Raw genomic sequence first — 21336 nt, 5'->3', positions numbered from 1 at the left:
GATGTATTACTGTAATTTTGGAAACAGATTGTAAGGATGTATCTGATATCTTATAATAGCATGAATGCAAGTTTTTGATAAAAAGTCCAAGAGCCAAGAAAGATAAAGGAAACCAGGAGGGCAACAACAAAAACATCACTAACACCAGTGCTTTTTATTTTTATTTTTATGTAGGAGTATTTACTATTTAGCATCACTAAGCATTATTAGCAGTGATGGTAGCTTTCATATTGAGAATATCTTACAAATACGGGACAGTCTTGTACAAACTATTACAGCCCAATTGTAGTGATGCACGTGGCAAGGAATTTGTTTAGCTTGTGTGAGGTATTGCTAGTGGAAGGTTTAAAAATTTTCTTGCTGGTATGTGATTGCTGTTTAATTAATATAATATATAGATATTCTTCGATGGTCAACCAACCCGATCATGTAGTCTACAATAATGTATGTGCCTGCCTACCTTCCCACCTATGTAAGAGTCAAAATCAATTTGCTCAACCTAGGAATTTAGGATTGAGTTTTCAATCACTATGTAACATTTGGATGCACCTATATTTTCCTTCGTTACGGTTAGGTTGGACCCATTACCAAAGTGAAACCATCATCACAAATGGTGATAAAAGGTTTGAAAACGTGTGGTATATCATAAATTCAAAAATTGTCCCAACTTTTTAAATATAAAATATTTTTAAGAATTATAGAAAAGAAGAAAGAGAAAGAACATAAAAGAATAAAGAATGAATATGGTTTGACCTTAACTGACCTTCTTTGACAACGTAGAATCTTAAATGATTACATTTTTTTTTTATTCAGTTCAATCTTTTGTGATGTACTCATTGAAAGGTATATATAAAAAAAAATGCATTAGGTTAAATATGATCATTCTAAAACTACCATAGCATACGGTGGTATAAAATTGTTGGAGGGCAAAAGCTCAGCCCATATCAAGTGCAAGCCGAGCATGTTTATGTACAAGATCAGCCCAAACTTGATGAATGCCAAGCTACTACACTGATGGACGTATTCTCGGTGGGAATGTCTGAACAAGCCCCTCTTATTTCTATGAATGGAAAGTAGTTACTTGGGGGAATTTGCCAGCCAAACACAAAATTCGGTGTTTGACACAAGTTATTAGAGAGTCATTTCAACAGTATGGTTGTAGGGTTAGTCCCTGACATGCAATTTGACAAGATTAAATAGTGACCTAGACTCGTAAAGCCACCCAGATCCCACAGGTGGGGGGACCCACAGGCACATAGAACATTCTTCCATCATGATGACTTAGCCACTCACAAGAGGGTATATAAGGGGGAGGAAGGATCAGAATTAGAGGTTTGAATGTTTTTCTAGGGAGAAAAATACTAGAGAAAAGAGAGAAATGAGAAACTAGTATTTGGGAAAGGTGATCCAGCTCGAGACACCCAAAGGGCACCTCGGCTGTCTGAGTTCCTCATCGATCAGTTAGATTTTTAGCAAATAACCACAACACAACCGTTTTAAACCATCACCAGCAAAACTTCTTCTATGACCTCCCATTGTGGGCTAAACCCTATACATAATACAAATTACTTAGGGGTCCACGCCCAACAAGCCCAAAGTCGTTGGGATAGAACTACCACAATCTTTATCAATGAAAATCACTTTTGCATTATTTGACTGAAGTATAACTACTCGTCTATCTTCATTATACTTGTCTTCTTATCTCGGCTAAACAACAAAAGGAAACAATTCATTAGTTATTAAAATATTGCCAATCATTATTACCCAGTACTTGATGTAACTTCACATTTTATTCCAACGACGAAATTCATCACACACCGAGAATCGTATTATGTGAAAAAAGGGAGATTTACTTGGCTTCTAACTTGTAGATGACCAAAGTCAATATTATGCCAAACTCGTACTTAACCAAAAAAGAAGCCTTAGGTTTCCAACTTGTCAATGACTATAGTCAGGCTGAGGCCAGACTTTTGTCCTCAATAGAAGAACTGTTAGGTTTTCACCTAGTCAATGACTAGGGTCAGGCTGAGGGTATGCTTTTGTCCTTATCTGAACAACTCTTAGGTTTCCACCTAGTCAGTGACCGAAGTCAAGCTAAGGCTAGGCTCTTGTCCTTAACAAAAAAACTCTTAGGTTTCTATCTAGTCAGTGACCGAGCTCAGGTTGAGGCTAGACTTCTATCCTTAAAAAAAAATTAAAAAAAAAAAAAAAAAAAAACCTCTTTGATTCCTACTTAGTTAGTGACCGAGTTCAGGCTAAGACTAGACTTTTGTCCTTAACAAAAGATCTGCTAGGTTTTCACCTAGTCAGTGACCATGGTCAGGCTAAGGTGAGGCTTATGTCTTTATCAGAAGAACTCTTAGGTTTCCACCTAATTAGTGGCTGAGGTCAGACTGAGGCTAAACTTCTTTCCTTAACAATAGATCTGCTAGGTTTCCACCTAGTCAATTACTATGGTCAAGATGAGGCTAGGCTTTTGTCCTTATCCCATCAATCTTCAATATTGACAAATGTGAGCCCTAATATGGAGAGCTGACAGATTATAAAGAGATAACATTTAAAGGTGTAAAATAAATAAAATTCATGAATAACATCACTCTTCATTTATTCCATTAATATCAATACATGCTGATTTATGGAGATGACATGCAAATTGAAAAATACTAGTAAAAAGAACTACTTCAAGTTGTTCACATTCCACAGATGAGGCATGAACTTTTCCTCCACGTCTTCTAAGTAGTATTTCTCTACTCCTGCTACTGAGTTTACATGGTATGGTCCTTCCTAGTTCGGGCCAAGTTTTCCCCAATTAGGATCCCTAGTATTTCTTGTTCTTTTGCAAGACCAAATCTCTAGGGACAAGCTCACGTGGCCTAACATTCTTATTGTATCTTCAGCAAAGCCTTTGCTAATAATTAGCTAGCTATATCGATGATATATCCCTATTTTCCTTAATGAGGTCTAGCTACTTGGCTAACATTTGATCATTATGCTTGGAGAGAAATTATTCGTCGTTAGTGGGAGGCTCGACCTCTAAGGATATTACTGTCTCAGTTCCATAGGTCATGGAGAAGGGGGTTTCGCTTATGGATCTCTTGGGGGTAGTTCTATAGGCCCACAATACATTTGGCAACTCCTTGGCCTATCTCCCCTCGAACTCCTCAAGCCTCCTCTTTAAAATCGTTTATAATGACCTTGTTTGTGGCCTTAGCCTGTGGTGCAGAATACATGTTCTTGATCCCGAGCTCAATACAAAACCTCCTGAACACCTTGCTGTCAAACTAAAGCTTATTGTCAGCTATCAAAGTCCCAGGGATGCCGAACCAAGTTACTATGTTTTTCCATACAAACTTCTTGACAACAACATCTCAAATATTTGCCAGAGGCTCGGCTTCTACCCACTTCGTGAAGTAATCGAACACAAACAATAGCCATGTCATGTTCCTTGTAGCCTTTGGGAATGGTCTCGTGATATCTAATCCCTATTGAGCAAAATGCCATAGACCGGACAAATGGTTGAGGGCTCTTCCTGGCTGGTGATATTAGGCACATATCTCTAGCATTGATCAAAATTTTTGGCATACTCTTGAGCATTTCTCTGCATGTTCGGCCACCAATATCCTAGTCTCATCGCCTTATGAGCCAAAGAGTAACCCCCTATGTGGATTTCACATACTCCCTCATGTAGCTCATAGATAAGGGTTTCAACAGCACCTGGATGGACACACAACAAGTACAAACCCCCAAACAACCTTCTATATAGCTTATTCTCAGCTAATAACTAGAATCAAGGGATTTTCTCCTTACTTGTTTGGCTTCTTTCTTGTCCTCAAGGAGAGTATCGTCTAAAATTAATGCAATAGACGGTTAATGGCATATGGTCAAGCTAACATATTCACCCTTATCTACATTAACTGTTTTTGTTTGTTGTGTTTATGCATGAGAATAATACTTGGAAAATAAATATGCTTATTATTTTAAAGTGCATTAGGTGATCTCTCTCCATTTTCTTTATGTTGTAGAATAGTATATATATATATATATATATATATATATATATATATATATATATATATATATATATTCTTGTGCTAGATACATAGTAAATAAAATATTCACAAGCTAGCTATACATATTTCTTGTAACATAGTAAATAGCTTTCCCATGCTATTTATGTATATATTCACATGTTTGCTTTGATATATTTCTTGCCAATAATATCACATGTTATTTACATGCATAAATAAAATAGTAACATGTTATGTATATTTATTGTATGTACAAGACTCTTTCAAAAAAAAAATGCCTAGTACTTAATTTATTCTTCAAAATGTGAACATCACGATTAAATTGAAAACGAGGTACTATCTTTTGAATAGGCAGTGTGGGGTGTCTATCACCTTCCCCACCTGTAATCGAGCTCCTGGGTCCAAGAATCTTTGGTTTGAGACTTTGGTTACCACAATTAATTTAAGAATATTTGAATTGGTTTTTAGTTAGTTAGGTAATTAAAAATAATTAGATTAATAGGTGACCAATCACACCTAGAATAAAACCGATGGTTGGTGGTGACTCCTTAAAATAAAATAAATATAGAGCCTCTCACACACACCTCACCTTAATAACATGTACACACACTTGACACGTTATCAAGCACCCAATGTAGAAAAGCTCGAGGAAACATGCTCTTCGAAAAACCCCTCCACCCGAGGGCGTACACAATAGTGGAATTCGAATAGAATTAGAAAGACTAAATTGGCGTGGATGGGGTTTGGACTCCAAATTCAATGCCGAACCAAAACCTGAATTGTGTTTTGTTTGTTGGGTATTGCTTACGTGAATCACTAGACTGTAGACTTATGCAAATTTCATGGTCCTGGAGATCAAGTATTGGACGCTTAAACATGGATGATTCATGATTCACAACTGTGTGGAATGGAGTATCCATACAAAAAACTATATAATAATAGTGTGGGTAAGCATGTTCCAAACATTTTGCCCTTTTGTTGCTTGTCCCACATTGCTTAGGTATGAATTCTCTTATGGGTTTATAAGTCATTGCCCTCCTTAAGTGACAACTTAAAGTAATGGGGTAGATGTTAGGTAGGCTTGGGCATATTCCTATCACTTTAGCCTAACATTGGATCAGCCTGTAGGGCATTAACGAAGGTTGTTCTTTGTTCTTTTTGCTTAAAAGTATGTCCAATTAGAATATATTATTATAGTCTAATTCTGGGGGTTTGTTTTCTAACTCTCTATTTATTTTATGTTATTGCTAAATTTTTAGAGTTTACCTTGTTGAATCAAAACCTGTTTATACTTTATATTACTATATTTTCCAACATATGATGTGTATCAAGAGCTCTCACAATTTATGAACCTTATACACCAGTGAATCCACATATATTTTGAGTATTTCACTACATACACTTGATATACATCTTAACATTCTTGTATGCAATGCGTCCAACTAGAAGATATTATTATAGTCTAATTCTGGGGGTTTGTTTTCTAACTCTCTATTTATTTTATGTTATTGCTAACATATTAGGGTTTACCTTCTTGAATCGAAACCTATTTATATTTTATATTACTATATTTTCCAATATATGATGTGTATCAAGAGCTCTCACAATTTATGAACCTTATACACCAGTGAAACCACATATATTGTGAGTATTTCACTACATACACTTGATATACATCTTAACATTCTTGTATCCGTATGGTCTATCTCCCACATCTTGTGAGAGATTATTAAACACAAACAAAAAATGTAATTAACAAATTTAATTATATTAGGGTTTACCTTGTTGAATCAAAGCCTGTTTATACTTTATATTACTATATTTTCCAACATATGATGTGTATCAAGAGCTCTCACAATTTGTGAACCTTATACACCAATGAAACCACATATATTTGAGTATTTCACTACATACACTTGATATACATAGTAACATTCTTGTATCCGTATGGTCTATCTCCCACATCTTGCAAGAGACTATTAAACACAAACAAAAAATGTAATTAACAAATTTAATTATTATTAGACCTTTTAGCTTTTGTGTTGTTGTATTAATTAAGCCCCTCTTACTATTATTATTTTTTCAATTTGATAGATAAATTTTTACAATGTAGCAAATAGACCATTCTTTTACTAGTTTTGTCCAATTGCTAACATAAAGGATCTTTGACTTAAAAAAAAAAAGTAATGAATTTGATTGGGGTTTTATAAAATTTGTGTAATCTTGTTCTTTTTAATTGTATTAGAACCACTTAAGAATTTTTGTGTATCATTTTTACAAAATTAATGAATTTGAGTGGAGCTTATATAAAATTGTTATATTCTAACTGTAATTTTGTTTCTTTTAATGAGATACTACAGTGTTTAAAAACGTTTTTGTGTATCATTTTTAAAAAATTAATGAATTTGAGTGGAGCTTATATAAAATTGTTATATTCTATTTGTAATATTTTTTTTTAATGAGGTTCTATAATTTTTATAAACTTTTTAAGCTCCTTATAAGAAGTAGTTATTTTAAAGGGGGGAAATTCATATATTTTGGAAAAGTTATTCACTTAAAAATTTTTATTTTGTAAAATCAAATATATAAATTAATAAGAGTTATTGGGGCTAGAGGAGGCCTTAGTCTAAACGTAAATTTGTCACAGAGGATGACTTAAGACTTGGGCGTTTTGTTCGCTGTGATGTGCCCTTGATGTGATGTACATTACGATGATGTGACATTAAGGTTTTTGGTTTATTTTATTTTTTCTAACATTACCATAATCTAAAATTACAAAATATATCACATCTTAATCTCATCACCTTCCTAAATAATGTAATCTTGTATTCTTGTATTAAGATTACATTAATGTAAGATTACAATAATGTAAGATTACGGTATAATATAACATCATGACAAACCAAACGCTCTCTCAGAGAATGAAAGTAAAGCATACAATTCCAATGGATAGGAGGATCTTGAATCCCAACATGACATGTGTGAGAAGTTAGAAGATGTAAAGTTGTAATTTACAACTATTTTGTGTTGGCTTTAATTCCGTGCCAAATTTGATTGTAATTTTATTCAATTTTTTATACACTGTATTTATTGTGGGATTTAATTGTAAGGGTTGTGTGATAGAGAGAGAAAGTGTGTGTGAAGACTCAAGCATTTGAAAACAAAAGAGTTTTCGCGGGTAGCTCGCGACTAAGCATCCCGCAAAGTGATGCATGTGCCATGCACATGACTGGAATGTGAAGAGTCATTACAGATGGTGACAGCTGGTTTTTGCGAGTTTCACGCGGGTAAGGCCTTCCCGCGAGATACCCGCAAGATAGTCTGTTTTTCTATTTTGTCCTATCTGCTCAACTACATCCTCATACACACTATATATACCATCATTACCCACATATTGAGTAGAGAGCTTTTCAGAAGAGAAAACCCTAGCCTCAAACCCTTGAGAGTGTGAGATTGTCATACCCACAATTCTACACACCATCCATTGTGGTTTTCCTCTACTCCTACCTCTCCATTTCCAAATCCTTGAGAGGTTGATAGCCCAAACACTTACTAATGATGCAAAGAAAATTAGTAGGCTGGATGCTTCAGACTTGGATGGACCACTTGCTCTTTCAATGGCCTGAAAAAGAAAGAAAAGCGATCAAAGGTGACCGGGGCTGCCGAGCGCTCTGCCCTTTTTCTTTTCTTGGCTATGATAGCGTCCTCAGCATTCATGAAATTCTGGGCCGAATGGACGAGCTCGGCCATAGTCTGGGGTTCCTGCTTGTAGAGCTTGTGAATGAACAAGTCAGAATTGACCCCGTTATGGAAGGCGGCCAGCAATAACTTGTCGTCCATCTCGTCCACCGTCAAGGCTTCCCTATTTAATCGAGTAATAAAGGATTGCAGACTCTCATTTTCCCCTTGCTCTATAGTCAACAAACTAGAAGATGAACGTTTGTGGCGCTGTCCTCCAATGAAGTTATTGACAAACAACTTACTCAACTCTTCAAACGATCCCACCGAGTTTGGGGGTATCTTACTGAACCACACCCGCGCTGGTCCCTTAAGTGTGGTGGGGAAAGCTCTGCACATAATCTCGTCCGGGACCCCTTGAAGGTGCATGTTCATCTTGAAAGTTGCAATGTGATCGCAAGGGTCGCGATTTCCATCATACGAGTCCAAAGAAGGCATTTTGAATTTTAGGGGTAGAGGATGACTGTTGATGGAAGCTGTGAAAGGGGAGTCCGTTCGGTGAACCATATCATCCACTGTGTTTACCCGTCTCATATTCTCCCTCATCTCATCCATGGCTTTCCTCATCTAGTCCATCTCTCTTTCCAAGTGTGACATTCTTCTTGAAGCGGTACCCCTTGTCTGATTCTCGGACTCGACATTTTCTCCTTCCTGACTCGGTGCCCGTCCCTCCATGTGCCCATCTTGGCGCTGCCTCCTGAGGTTGATCTCCCTATTTAACTCCTGATTCTGACGTGTCAGTTCTGCCATAGCGGCAGCCATGGATTGTATGTGTTGAATAGAAAGCGGTTGCATGACAGGCGCTGACCTGCGATTGGGAAGGGGATTACTAGATGCATCCCTACTCTCCTGGTGGCCTAGGCTGGTAGCTCTTGATCTTGTTCGAACCATTCAGCCTTTTGTCTAGGACAGAGTAATCCTTGACAACAAAAACACAGTCGAATAAAAAGAACAGTGAATAGTGTTTGTTTGCTCTTCCCACAGACGGTGCCAACTGATGATGCAAAGAAAATCAGTAGGCTGGATGCTTCAGACTTGGATGGACCACTTGCTCTCTCAATGGCTTGAAAAAGAAAGAAAAGCGATCAAAGGTGACTAGGGCTGCCGAGCGCTCTGCCCTTTTTCTTTTCTTGGCTATGATAGCGTCCTTAACATTCATGAAATTTTGGGCTGAATGGACGAGGTCAACCATAGTCTGGGGTTCCTGCTCGTAGAGCTTGTGAATGAAGTGGTCAGAATTGACCCCGTTATGGAAGGTGGCCAGCAACAACTTGTCGTCCATCTCGTCTACCGTCAAGGCTCCCCTATTAAATCGGGTAATAAAGGATCGCAGACTCTCATTTTCCCCTTGCTCTATAGTCAGCAAACTAGAAGATGAATGTTTGTGGCGCTGTCCTCCAATGAAGTTATTGACAAACAACTTACTCAACTCTTCAAACGATCCCATCGAGTTTGGGGGTATCTTATTGAACCACACCCGCGCTGGTCCCTTAAGTGTGGTGGGGAAAGCTCTGCACATAATCTCTTCCGGGACCCTTTGAAGGTGCATGGTCGTCTTGAAAGTTGTAATGTGATCGCAAGGGTCGCGATTTCCATCATACGAGTCCAAAGAAGGCATTTTGAATTTTGGGGGTAGAGGATGACTGTTGATGGAAGCTGTGAAAGGGGAGTCTGTTCGATGACGTTTTGATTGCTCCCAAAAAGTTGGAACTACAAAAATATAGAGAGAAAACTAACTTCGCCATCGGAGGGTTCTTGGCCGACAGCCCCGGTCACCTTTGATCGCTTTTCTTTCTTTTTCAGGCCATTGAGAGAGCAAGTGGTCCATCCAAGTCCGAAGCATCCAGCTTACTGATTTTCTTTGCATCATCACTTACCATACCCATACTGAGTGTCCAGTGAGTTTTTGGTGCTGCTGGGAAGTATTGGAAAAAGCCAAGCTTTGGCGGATGCAATCGGGCATATTATGAGATTTAGAAAGCTAGACAAGACACGAATCCGAGAAACCTTGTTGGAGTAGGAGCTTAGAGGGCTTAGGTGCACTGGGTAGACTAGGGTTGGAGGGTCTTTTGCTATTTGTGTATCCCAACTTATTGTCTAGTGGATCGATTTACCGTGTGGAGAGGTGCGGAGAGGTTTTTCGCCGAGTTCTTCGGTTTTCTCTTCGAAAACACATCGGAGTGTTATCTTGTGTTTGCATCTCTCTTCTCTACTCTTTTAGCTTTTATTTTACTATTGTGCTTTAATGAATATGGCTTAAAGTAGTTGTTTTGTTTGTTCGCTCGTATTTACTCTATTCCGCACTTAATTTAAGTTAGAGTAAAATCAATCGAGTCGTAATATTTTAATTTGGGGTCTAAATAGCTCTTGTGTTTTTAACATAAATCCGAGCTTTCAGAAGAGTCTCATGATCATTGGTAAGCTTTGTGTAATTAGTGATCACTAGTATTAAGAACTTGCTCTATTTTGCTATGCACAACATCGTCCCCAATCTCATGTGTGTTATTATGTTATAAATGAAGCCAAATTTTCCTATATCTATAATACTAATAAGAGAATTCCCTTGTTTCGTCTTCAATTTTTGACGTACTAAAATATCCTTGTACAAATTCTAAAATAACATACCCTTTAGTTTAATTTTTTTTCCTACAAAAAACAAAAAAAAAAGGTTAAAAGAGTAATACTATCTCATGTACAAAAGGGGAAAAAAACAGTTATTCTTATTTGCATTCAAATGTTTAATACCTATTTGCATTTGTTATCTATTTGAATTAAAATACCTTTATTAAAAAAATACAAAATTACTTCTTCGAAAACAAATCCACTACCTCACGTAAAAACTACCAATTCTTATCCTGTATTCAAATGTCTGATTCCTATCTGTATTAGTTATTTATTTGAATTCAAATACTTCAATTATGTTTTAGCCTTTTTCCTTTATTTTCTTCATTCTGCCTAAAACTTAGGACACTATCTCTATCTCATTTTTAAATAATATTCTATGTTACCTTACCTTTCTTTAAAAAAAAAAAATACAATATATCAGTTCAAACATTATAACACTAAAACCAAGAAAAGAAGAAAGTATCATTACATGCGCAAAGTGTGTGTGATGAGTCTAATTTATTTATAGGCAGATAAACATTCATTACGCTTTTCTCACTCATAAGGTGCCAAAGGATACCAACTAGAGCCGAAATCCTTGCCACTTCAACCTAAAATTATTTTCAAGTTGATTGTAAAATTTGGAACATTTTGGTATAAAATGATTTACACATCTATTTTTTAGGAAAAATATTTTATAAATTCCTTTCGTTCATTCTCGTTAACTTTTATCTTACATATCTAACTAAAATGACACTCTTTGAGAGAGACAATAACTTTTCAGCCAATGGTGTCCTCCATGATGACTACTTTTTATTACTAGATGAAGACACTAATTTATTTTTTAGTGTAGGTTGGGTTTGATCCTCAAAATTTTTATTCAAAAATAAAACATGTTACCAATTGAGCTAATTAGATCTTACAACTATATGACACTTTAGTAGTAGAGAATTTGGCTTTTTAGACATAGACCATTTCATTAAAAAGGGAAGGAAAAAAAAAGTAAAAGGAGGTGAACAAGTAGCCAATATTGTATATTTATTTATTTTAAAGATGTTGGTCACATGCACCAAATGATTTTTTTTTTCCCCCTTTTTTACAGTTTAGGGGTGAAAAGTTTTCAATAATCCATGGACAAAAAATGAATTTTTTTTTAAAGATTAAGTATAAAATATATAATATTTTAAATAATTTAAGGATAAAAAACAAATTTTATGCAAAATTTAAGAACTAGGACAATACATTAAGTTATAGAAAAATTACCCTTTATCCCCTACACCATATCTTCTTATACACTTATCTTTCTAAATTATGAAAATGCACACTTACTCCACTAAACTATTACCTTTGCACCACATCCCATGGGTAATATTTTCGAAAAATAAGTGTGTATTCCCTTAATTTAGCGGGATAAGGGTAAAAGGAATATAGTTTAAGGTGATAGAGTATGCATTCTCATAATTTATAGGGATAAGTGTAAACAAGGGTCGTATAGTTTAGAGGGTAAAGTGTAATTTCCCTTTAAGTTATTAACCAAAAATAAAAATATGACAACATTTACACTAAAGGAATGGAAAGAGGCTAGAAGTTATTACTTAGGATGCAAACAAAGTGTAAAGTCGTGATTTACAATTATGTTTTTTGTTGGCTTTAATTCCATGTCAAATTTGATTGTAATTTTGTTCAATAATTTTCTTTATTTTTGTGGGATTTAATATAAGAACTGTGTGTGAGACTTTGGTGAAGAATTTGTGAATAAGTGGTTTTCAAGACGTGACTCGTGACTGACTCACGACTGCTGACCCGGGAAACAAGCTACATGAGAAGCACATGCTGGAATTTGAAGAGTCATTGACATGCTGGATTTCGCGAGTAACTTGCGACTTAGGCCAAGTCGTGAGTGACCGAAACCCACTGCCTATTGCTTTTTAGAGTATGTCTTTTCCCATGTTTTACCAACACTATATAAACTCTCATTATCCATGAAATGTAAGAAGAATGAGTATTTTCTGAAGAAACTTTTAAGAGAGAAACCCTAGCCAAACACTTGAGAGTTAGAGATTGTTTTACCCACAATCCTCTATATTATTTCTCTAAAGTTTCCATCTACGCCCACCTCTCCATCTACACATCATTGAGAGGTTCTTAATCCAAACACTTACCTTACCTATTTTGAGTGTTGGAAAGCGCTAGAAGAAGCCATTGAGTGGCGGATGCAATTAGGCAGAATTGCGGGATCTAAATAGCTAGTGAAGACAAGACCTTAAGAAGTCCGTTAGTAGCAAGAGCTTGGAGGGCTCAGATTAGGCTTGAAGGGTTTTTTTGATATTCGTATATTCCAACTTATTCACTAGATGATCGATTTCGGCTTGGAGGACAGTGGAGAGGTTTTTTGCCGAGTACTTCGGTTTCCTCTTCGATAACACATCTTGGTATTATCTTGTGTTTGCACCCCTCTTTCATACTCTTTAAGCTTTACATTTATTGTTTATTGTACTTGCTTATGGCTTAGAGTAGTGTTACTGGTTTATTGTGCGTGCTTTACTTTTGTTCCGCACTTGGATAAGTTAAAGTAAAAGTAATTAAGTCGTAGTTTAAAATTGGGGGTCTAAACAAGTATTAGTGTTTTCACACTAATTGAGCTTTTACAAAGAAATCATAATTCTACTTGTATCGCGAGTAATATAATTTTGGTTTAAATATTTGTGTTTAGTCTATGATTTAACCTATTATAAAAACCGTATTATGAAATCATAATTCTACTTGTATTGCCAGTATTATAATCTTGATTTAATTTACGTGTAGCCATCATTTTTTATTTATTATTTTTTTGTGATTGTTATTTCACTTTCTCTTTCTTCTGTGTTGTTTTATTTCTATTCTCACCTAGTATGAAACCCGAAATTTGATCATCTAGCCTAGCTAACCCACGGCACAATTTTTTTTACATGTCACAATCTTGAGTCCAACCAGCCAAATCTTCATAAACCATCGTCCTGAAACCTAAGCCACATTAGTACGTGGCTTTAGAATTCTTGTGTTACGTGCTTAATTTGTATTTAATTATTCTAGATTTTATTTTTGTTATTAGGAGTTAGAAAATCATATAATAAATAGGATACATTATTAGTTTAGCATTTGAATAATTCTTATCTTCTTGTTGTAGAAAGGTTAGGTTTTTTTTTTGAATTTAAATGTTAGCTTTACCTTTTAAAGCCATCTATTTATATGGCTTGATGTTTATTAATTAAAAAAAAAAAACTCAAAAAATATTATTATTGAGTGAATATTCACTTTAGAGGTCTAGACTCTCTAGCTTGAAGTAGTATATTTATCAATTAGAAGGTCTTGGTTCTTTCAAAGCAACCAACAAACTCAATTGGTCAATTGGGTTTGGGTTTGTAACATCTTGGCATTGAGAATTTTGTTCATACATCTTATTACAATGAAAAAACTTTCCACGTCTTCTTCCCTAGTCATTTCCTTGACTGAAAGAACCAATTAACATCGTGATGTCTCTTTCAGTTAAATAGCTCTTGAACAGAGTGGACATTTATTAAGATGCAATATATTGAAGCAGATTGTATTCTTAGAACTCTAGAGGGTTGGAAGTTTAGGAACGACATTGAGATTGAGAGAGAGCAAAGAAGATTGTTGATATTGCTGATCCTCTTGATAATTGGAGAGGATTTCCATGACTAGCAAATTCTTGGGTTGCTGCTGGGTTTGTTAGGAAACTAGCTAACAAGGAATCGCGAGCTAGGAGGTTTTAATTAAGTGTCCAAGCAACAAATTGCCGCCCGTACGTGTGGGTTCTGTTCTTTTTTGGGCAGGCTTCTTTGGCGGTGGATCATGAGGATTCAACTCATCATCAACTGAAATATTCTTTGAAAAAAGACGTACGTAAGGACACGTTTGGTAGACTGTAATAGACGCTGTAATGTAATAGATATTTCTATGGCATAACTATTCGGTTGTTTGGTTATGTTTTTATTACAATGAATAGTTATTCCTTATGAATAGCTATTCTACAAAATAAAGAATAACTATTCCTTATCAAAAGTACTGAATATCTATTATTTCACCTTCTGTAATAGCTTTTTTAAAAAGTTTCCTAAAAAGCCATTAATTGTCATATCTTCAAAAGGAAAGAAAATAAAATTTCCTTGTTGTTAATTATTAACTCTATTTTGAACCCCATAAAATAAGTGTATTTTAGGAAATTTGACTTAAAAATGATTTAATTAATCCTTCTTTTTATACTCTACTAAATTGTAGATGCATATTCAGGATTTTATTTCTAAATAGTCACCAAACTAATGTATAGTAATACTTATTACACTCCAACTTAATGTATTCCTTGTAATACTTATTCCTATTCCCATGTAATAATTATTACAATGTACCAAACGTGCACTAAGAGTAAGAAGTGGCAAGTTCTGGCCAGTGCATCATGCGATAGATATTACAAGAAGAAGATTAATATATAATATTACTCACTCATGCTCTTTAATTAGCTTCAAAACAAAAATTTAATTCCGAGTGATGATTTGTTTTGATCTCTTAAATCATTACCAAAGAGGTTTACGTTTGTTTCACATGGCTACTGGGTTGGTTCCTTCCAACTCGATCGATCGGTCTCGTGAGAGTTATCTTGGATCGCTTATGAATTGGGTCTTCTTTATTCTTTTCTACAACTAATCCCTATTGCGTTCAAACTGTGGCACAAATTTTGGATTTGGTGAAAGAAAAAAAAAAAATAGAAAGAAAAATTAAGTCAGCCATGTGCCACCAAGAGATCTCTCTTTTCACATGTACTGCCAATTTATCAATTCACAATACCTTTTTTATGTTCCTTATAATCTTTACGGAGACCATGTGCCATACAGGCTTCTTACCTTCTATCTTTAAATTTCGCCACGGAGGTTCTCATTTTCACCGTTGCAACCAACCATATTACGGGATTATCCTCACTGTGGACGGGTTTGGGGTATAAAGCGAAAAATAAATTAAGACTTTTTATATAATACTATTATTTTTTATAAAAAAATTTACTATTATTTAAATTTTATTCTCTTGTTTTTAAAGGTTATCAAATAGCCCATGACCCATAGCCCGATTCAAAAACCCAACGGCCCACCAGGCTAATGGGCGGCCCGCCCCTTGTTATTGAAGCTCATGGGTAGCCCACTAGCCCAATGGATCAGGTCATGGGCTAGTTTTTATGCCCATGGGTACCCGATGGGCTAGCCTAGTAGCCCAACCTGTTGCCCAGCCCATTGGCCTAACCCATTGGCCTAGCCCAATAACTCATAATTCATAACAAAAATATATAGGAAGCGTATGAAGGATTGATCTTGAGATATTATAGAGGAATTTTTTAAGAAAACTCTCTCAACCACTAAGATACTCAAAGTAATTGTACTAAACTTAGTTTACTAAATATATATTTTTCTAGTAGTCTAGCAAATTTGAATTAACCATTTGACATTTTTTTTATTAAAGATAAAATAAAAAACTATTTAAAGCCTTAATAAAAAAAATTAAATAGGTTTCTATCAACAAAACAAAAAATTAAATAGATTTGAATGTAAAAAAATTTGTAATTAAGTATTAAATTCTTTAATTCTTTCCTTTAAAAAAATAGATTGATTATTCCCTTATAAAAAATTGATTATTTCCTTATAAAAATAATAAAATAATATGCTAATACAAGCCCATGGGTAGCCCATTAGGCCCAACCTGATAGCCCAGCTCGCTAAAGAAAAAATGGGCATTGCCCATGGGCAGGGTCATGGGCTGAGGTTTTCTCTTACGGCCCAACCTGACCCGGCCCGTTAACTAGTTAATAGCTCGTTATGTCCAGCCCATTATGCCTATGGGCCAAGTAAAAATGGGCCAGGCCGGCCCGACCCGGCCCATTGACGACTCTTACTTGTTTTAGATGAAAAATTACTAATAAACATAAACAAAGTAGTTTTTTTTTTTTTTTTTTTTGTTGAGAAAGTCTATAGAGACAATATTTGTCAAAACTTTTAACATCTATTGATGTGGTAATTAAATTGATAGTGGTAAGTAAAACTATGATGTTAGTGTAAATATAGATGAGAATTAGTAAAATTTTGTCAAATCAATAGTTGTGAAATGCTTTTGTATTATTTTTTTTGAAGTGCTACATTCACAATATTTTAATAACAAATCTTAAGTATTAAGTTGTTATTTGTTCTAACTTGAACTCACCATTGAAATTACTTTTTTGCCCACCAACTACAGCTAATAACAACCCACTATTAAGCGTAGCATTTCTCTCTCTCTCTTTTTTCTTGTATTTCATTTGATAAAAAATATTATTTTATTTATTGACTAATATTTGGGTTTAATTGATTAAAATTTAGGGGCCTTTTTCTAATTGATGGCCTTAATCAACTGCCTCATTTGCTTATACTATAGAGTCAGCCCTGACTGAGGATTGTTTCCCACAAGATGATATTTTTCAATTTCAACTATATTCAATGGTCATGTGCATCTTTCTTCTACACCTAGTTTGTAGTTTTTCTTCTGATTAACCATCTTCAATTACCTTGATCGAATATCATGGATCATGCTAATTGGTAGCCTTTTTTTTTTTTTTTTCGTTATGCATCTTTACCATCTTTAGGTTGCATTACTATGCCCAACATTCAAGCCTCAATCATAGTGAGAATCCGGCATTTGTTTTAACATGTCATTTGTTGTAAAAGGGGAAGCTCAAATATCAAAATTAATTGTGAAAAGTATTATGGGCTTGAACATATCATAAAATTAATAATTAGAGGGGATGTTAAAGATATTAATGTCTAATCCTAGTGGACACCCAAGTCTAACACTACTTGGATTGCAGGTAAAAAAATTATAGTTCTACTTGTATTGCAATTATTGTAATTTTGGTTTAATGTTGGTAACCCTAGAATTTAATCTACTATAAATACATGGTTATAGAATAAACAAAGAAAAAAAATCATTTATAAATTCACTAATCCTACTTGGGTTACAAGTAGAGAAATTTTAATTCTACTTGTATAACGACTATTGTAATTTTGGTTTAGACTTGGCTTAGATTCAATGTGTTGGTACACTAAATCCATTGGAATGATAACATATGGTCAAAAGTGGACACATATCACCATCGTGATGAGTCCAATACAGCTAGACACTAGACCTAAATTTTGTCATTTTGGTTTAATGCTGAAAACCCTAGGATTTAATTTACTATTATAAAATAAATAAAACATTTAAAAAAAAAAACAAAAATAAGGTCTACTATAATTGCACTATTTTGGGTTTCCTCTTTGCCTTATTTCCGCTTTTCTCTCTTTACATAATCAATTTCTTTTTAAACAGTTTTACTTGTTTTCATTGTCGTCTAACTCATATAGGATCTTTTCTCAAAAGAAAAAAAAAAAATCATATAGGATTTATTCCGTAAATATTAATTTATAGAGTAGACGTGATAACTTTCACCCATTCGGCATGGAGCATTATATATATTCGTGTGTGCGTGTGTTGTAATATCATATTTTCTGTCATATTATAGGGATAGGTCGTGGAATCTATGCCGTCCATTTTGGCTTCCCAAATTGGTAATTCCGTGCCCAACCAACCTACCCTAACTCAGGTTATTTAGCATTGGTTACCTAGTCATCCACTCACAGTACTAATTACGCTAATGTACTGGATGATGATTGCTTGGATGATTAAAGCATATTTATAAATAATATATATGTAAATTATTTTTTTTTAAAAAGTATACTTAATGCTAATAGTACCATTAAAGCAAGGAAATAATGTTAGAGAGGAAGAAAAAGATGAGCTAAAGCACTTAATAGGACCCATATCCCATACCATGTCTCCTCATTAGACCCATGATGTGATTTTCAATTTTTTTTCACCCACTAAATATTTTGTTCTCTTCTCTCTACCCTTATATATTTCTTGCTTTTCTTTCTGGAAAAAAAAAAAAAAAAAAAAACAAGAGAGAGAAAAATTATAAGAAATTTAATATTGTGCTGCTAGCTAGCTAGCCCTGATCGATGTCAAGCAGCAACAAAGGCAAAGATGTAGCAGAAGGATCATCGAGATCATCTTCTGCTTCTGTTGCTGGAGCTGGAGGTGGTAGCGGTAGTGGTAGCGGTGATCTGCATAATCATCAGCAACAACAGGCACCTCCACTTAGCCGCTATGAGTCACAGAAGAGGCGCGACTGGAACACGTTTGGTCAGTACCTGAGGAACCAAAGGCCTCCAGTGGCACTTTCACAGTGCAACTCCAATCATGTGCTTGATTTTCTGCGCTACTTAGATCAGTTTGGAAAGACTAAGGTGCACTTACAAGGTTGTGTGTTTTTTGGTCAGCCTGAGCCTCCAGGGCCTTGCACTTGCCCACTCAGACAAGCATGGGGTAGCCTTGATGCACTCATCGGTCGCCTTAGAGCTGCTTTTGAAGAAAATGGTGGATTGCCTGAGGCCAACCCATTTGCAAGTGGTACTATCCGAGTTTACTTGCGTGATGTGAGGGACTCCCAAGCTAAGGCTCGTGGAATTCCTTATAAGAAGAAAAAGAAGAAGAGAAATCCAATATTGAAGCCCAGCAACCATGATGATAATTCCAACTTTCCTATGCAGTAGTCATCTCTATCTGGGTATTCCCTTCCCCTTCCTTTCCTGTCCCATCAAAATATGGTAAATTTATTCATTTCCTCTTTGTTAAACTTTGTTTCGAGCTGGATCTGAAAATAGTACGAAATTTAACTTCGTGACATGATGATATAGGACATAATTGACACTAGAGGAGTCAAAACACCTAGGCTTTTGTAACTTTTATTTTTATTTTTATTTTTTATTTTTTAACTTCTTAACTAGAAAAAAAATATTTGATATCTAGATATTTCTCTTAAAAATATTAGAGAGTACTAACAAATTAAACTATAAGATTATAGCATAATTTAACTATTTAATTTATTTTAAATGTTCAATTTAGGATCTTAAGCAGAGGAAAATTCATTATATATAATTGAATTAGATAATTTTTTTGCTACAGTACTGTGTGTATTCATTCATCTATTTTTTGCTGAATAGATAATCTCAATCCATTCATAATAAACCCTAGGCCAAGGGCCTTAAAACCCTAATTGTGTAGTTCTTACTTTTATCGAGACATTATAATAGTACTTAGTAACTTTACCTTATCATCGGTGACAATATCAGATGCAATAATGATAATGGGAGGTTCTCTCTCTCATGCAAAATTGTAGTTTAATTTCTATTCTTTTTTCTTTTTTCCGTTTTCCAAATTTAATAATTCCCCGTTACATGTTTGCCAGTGTATGGTCCTAGCTCCTTTAGAATTTCGCACTATTTTTCTGCCCTCCCAAGAATGGACATATATTAAATCTGATTGCCTATGTTTTGCAGTTTAAGTGTCTAATGAAGACAATAGATACACACACAAGTATGTATTTCTTTGAATTTACTACAATTCTGTGATTGAAGATCTCAGGGCCAGTCGAATAAACCAAATGCGCGCCTATTTACTTTGTTGTCTGCTGGCTCGCTCTCATTTACAATTTATTCTTTTTCCTATCCTTTTTTTCTTATTTAATTCTTATTGTATGAATGTCCTTTCCTTTGGCATTAATGCTCGTGTATTTGACATATATACATTAGTCAGATTGTCTTGTCTGCTTCAGATTATGATAGTACCTAATGGCATCCAATTGTATTACCCCATATTGTATAGTTTGCAGTTAACATTTTACTGGAGTTTTTGAATACTTCTTTATGATTAATCATGTGGCAGATGTGAACTTGATTTTAATATATGGATGTGTGACCAAATATGTGAAATAATTTCTTTAAGGATCATAAACATTCCATGCACATGAGTTTCAAGGAGTCCAAATTATTCACTAATCAATATCATGCAGCTCTAAAATAACAACACAATTGCTCAACTTTAAATGCATAATTTGTTTCTCTTATCGACCTGATTATGTCATATATATATAGTTTGAATTAGTTGTTTGTATTATCCCATATATATATATATGTGTGTGTATTGTTTCGTTTACTCACTAAGTTTCCAATTTCTGATTCACAGGTCCCTAAATAATTAATTCCCAGGTCATGAACTCTCCACCATATTTTGAAGCTCTACTGAAGTGGAGATTATAACTCTATTCAAGCCTTCCTTGGATCAAGTCCTTTGATGTTTTTATATAGCTCAAGCACTGTATTTATTGTTTGAATGACAATTATAGCTAGCATGAAGTTGGTGAAGAAAAACTGAATGAGCTGGGTAAGTTCCTATCTTTTATCCACGTTTTTTGTAGGTTAATCGGTACATTTTCAATGTAGTAAACTTTATACCATGAACTAGCTATCTCCCAAGTTTATGTTTATTGATGCATATATATGCCATCCTTCAAGTTAAGTTTTGCATGATTCTAGTTAAGACCACTATGCTAAAGTTGTTAATTTTTCTAAGTGCAAGTAATGAAGAGGATTTAAACACCCCTCCCCATCCCCCCCCCCCCCCCCCCCCCCAAATAAACTAAATCTCAATGAAAGGGATGGATGTCATTAGACCATTGATACGTAGATGATACGCGATTGCATGAAAGTACCCAAATTACTAGTTGGCTATCTTTATAATTAATTTAATAAAACTTTTGCATGTTTAAATAATGGGAAAACCTACCCGCATTAATAAGAAAGAAAGAAAGATTGTTGAGACATTTTTCTTAGTCAGATATTCCCAAGTTGTAGTATTCCCCCACTATTATAACGTGATGTCCCACGCTTCATAATTTAATTTGGTTAACCTTAAATATCATTGGATTCCTCTTTGGTCTTTTCATTAATTACATAATATCTTTGACGCAATCAGCATTTTTCCTCGATTTCCACAATCAATTGGTCCCTCTTTTCAA

The 21336-nt window shown here is 34.8% G+C and overlaps 1 protein-coding gene across 2 annotated transcripts; it reads left to right on the top strand.

The window, feature by feature from the left end:
- Positions 1 to 18189: 18189 nt before the first annotated feature.
- Positions 18190 to 20848, top strand: LOC142640906 (protein LIGHT-DEPENDENT SHORT HYPOCOTYLS 10-like). 2 transcript variants are annotated; one of them, XR_012845279.1, is made up of 2 exons: positions 18190 to 19087; positions 20505 to 20848. XR_012845279.1 is itself a non-coding variant. In XM_075815223.1 (2 exons), the coding sequence occupies exon 1, from the start codon at positions 18440 to 18442 to the stop codon at positions 19031 to 19033; it is 594 nt and encodes a 197-aa protein (XP_075671338.1). In that variant the 5' UTR covers positions 18193 to 18439; the 3' UTR covers positions 19034 to 19047; positions 20505 to 20848. The 2 variants fall into 2 exon arrangements, 1 of the variants encoding a protein (XP_075671338.1); XM_075815223.1 differs by having other exon boundaries at positions 18193 to 19047.
- Positions 20849 to 21336: the final 488 nt, after the last annotated feature.

This window comes from Castanea sativa, chromosome 6 (assembly GCF_040712315.1).
Source record: "Castanea sativa cultivar Marrone di Chiusa Pesio chromosome 6, ASM4071231v1".
Taxonomy (NCBI): domain Eukaryota; kingdom Viridiplantae; phylum Streptophyta; class Magnoliopsida; order Fagales; family Fagaceae; genus Castanea; species Castanea sativa.
Note: the sequence above shows the minus strand (reverse complement) of the source record. Positions and strands in the feature narration are given on the sequence as shown.

Excerpts from the sequence above, each read along its gene's own strand:
- LOC142640906 (XM_075815223.1), top strand. The coding sequence starts at position 18,440 with ATGTCAAGCAGCAACAAAGGCAAAGATGTAGCAGAAGGATCATCGAGA.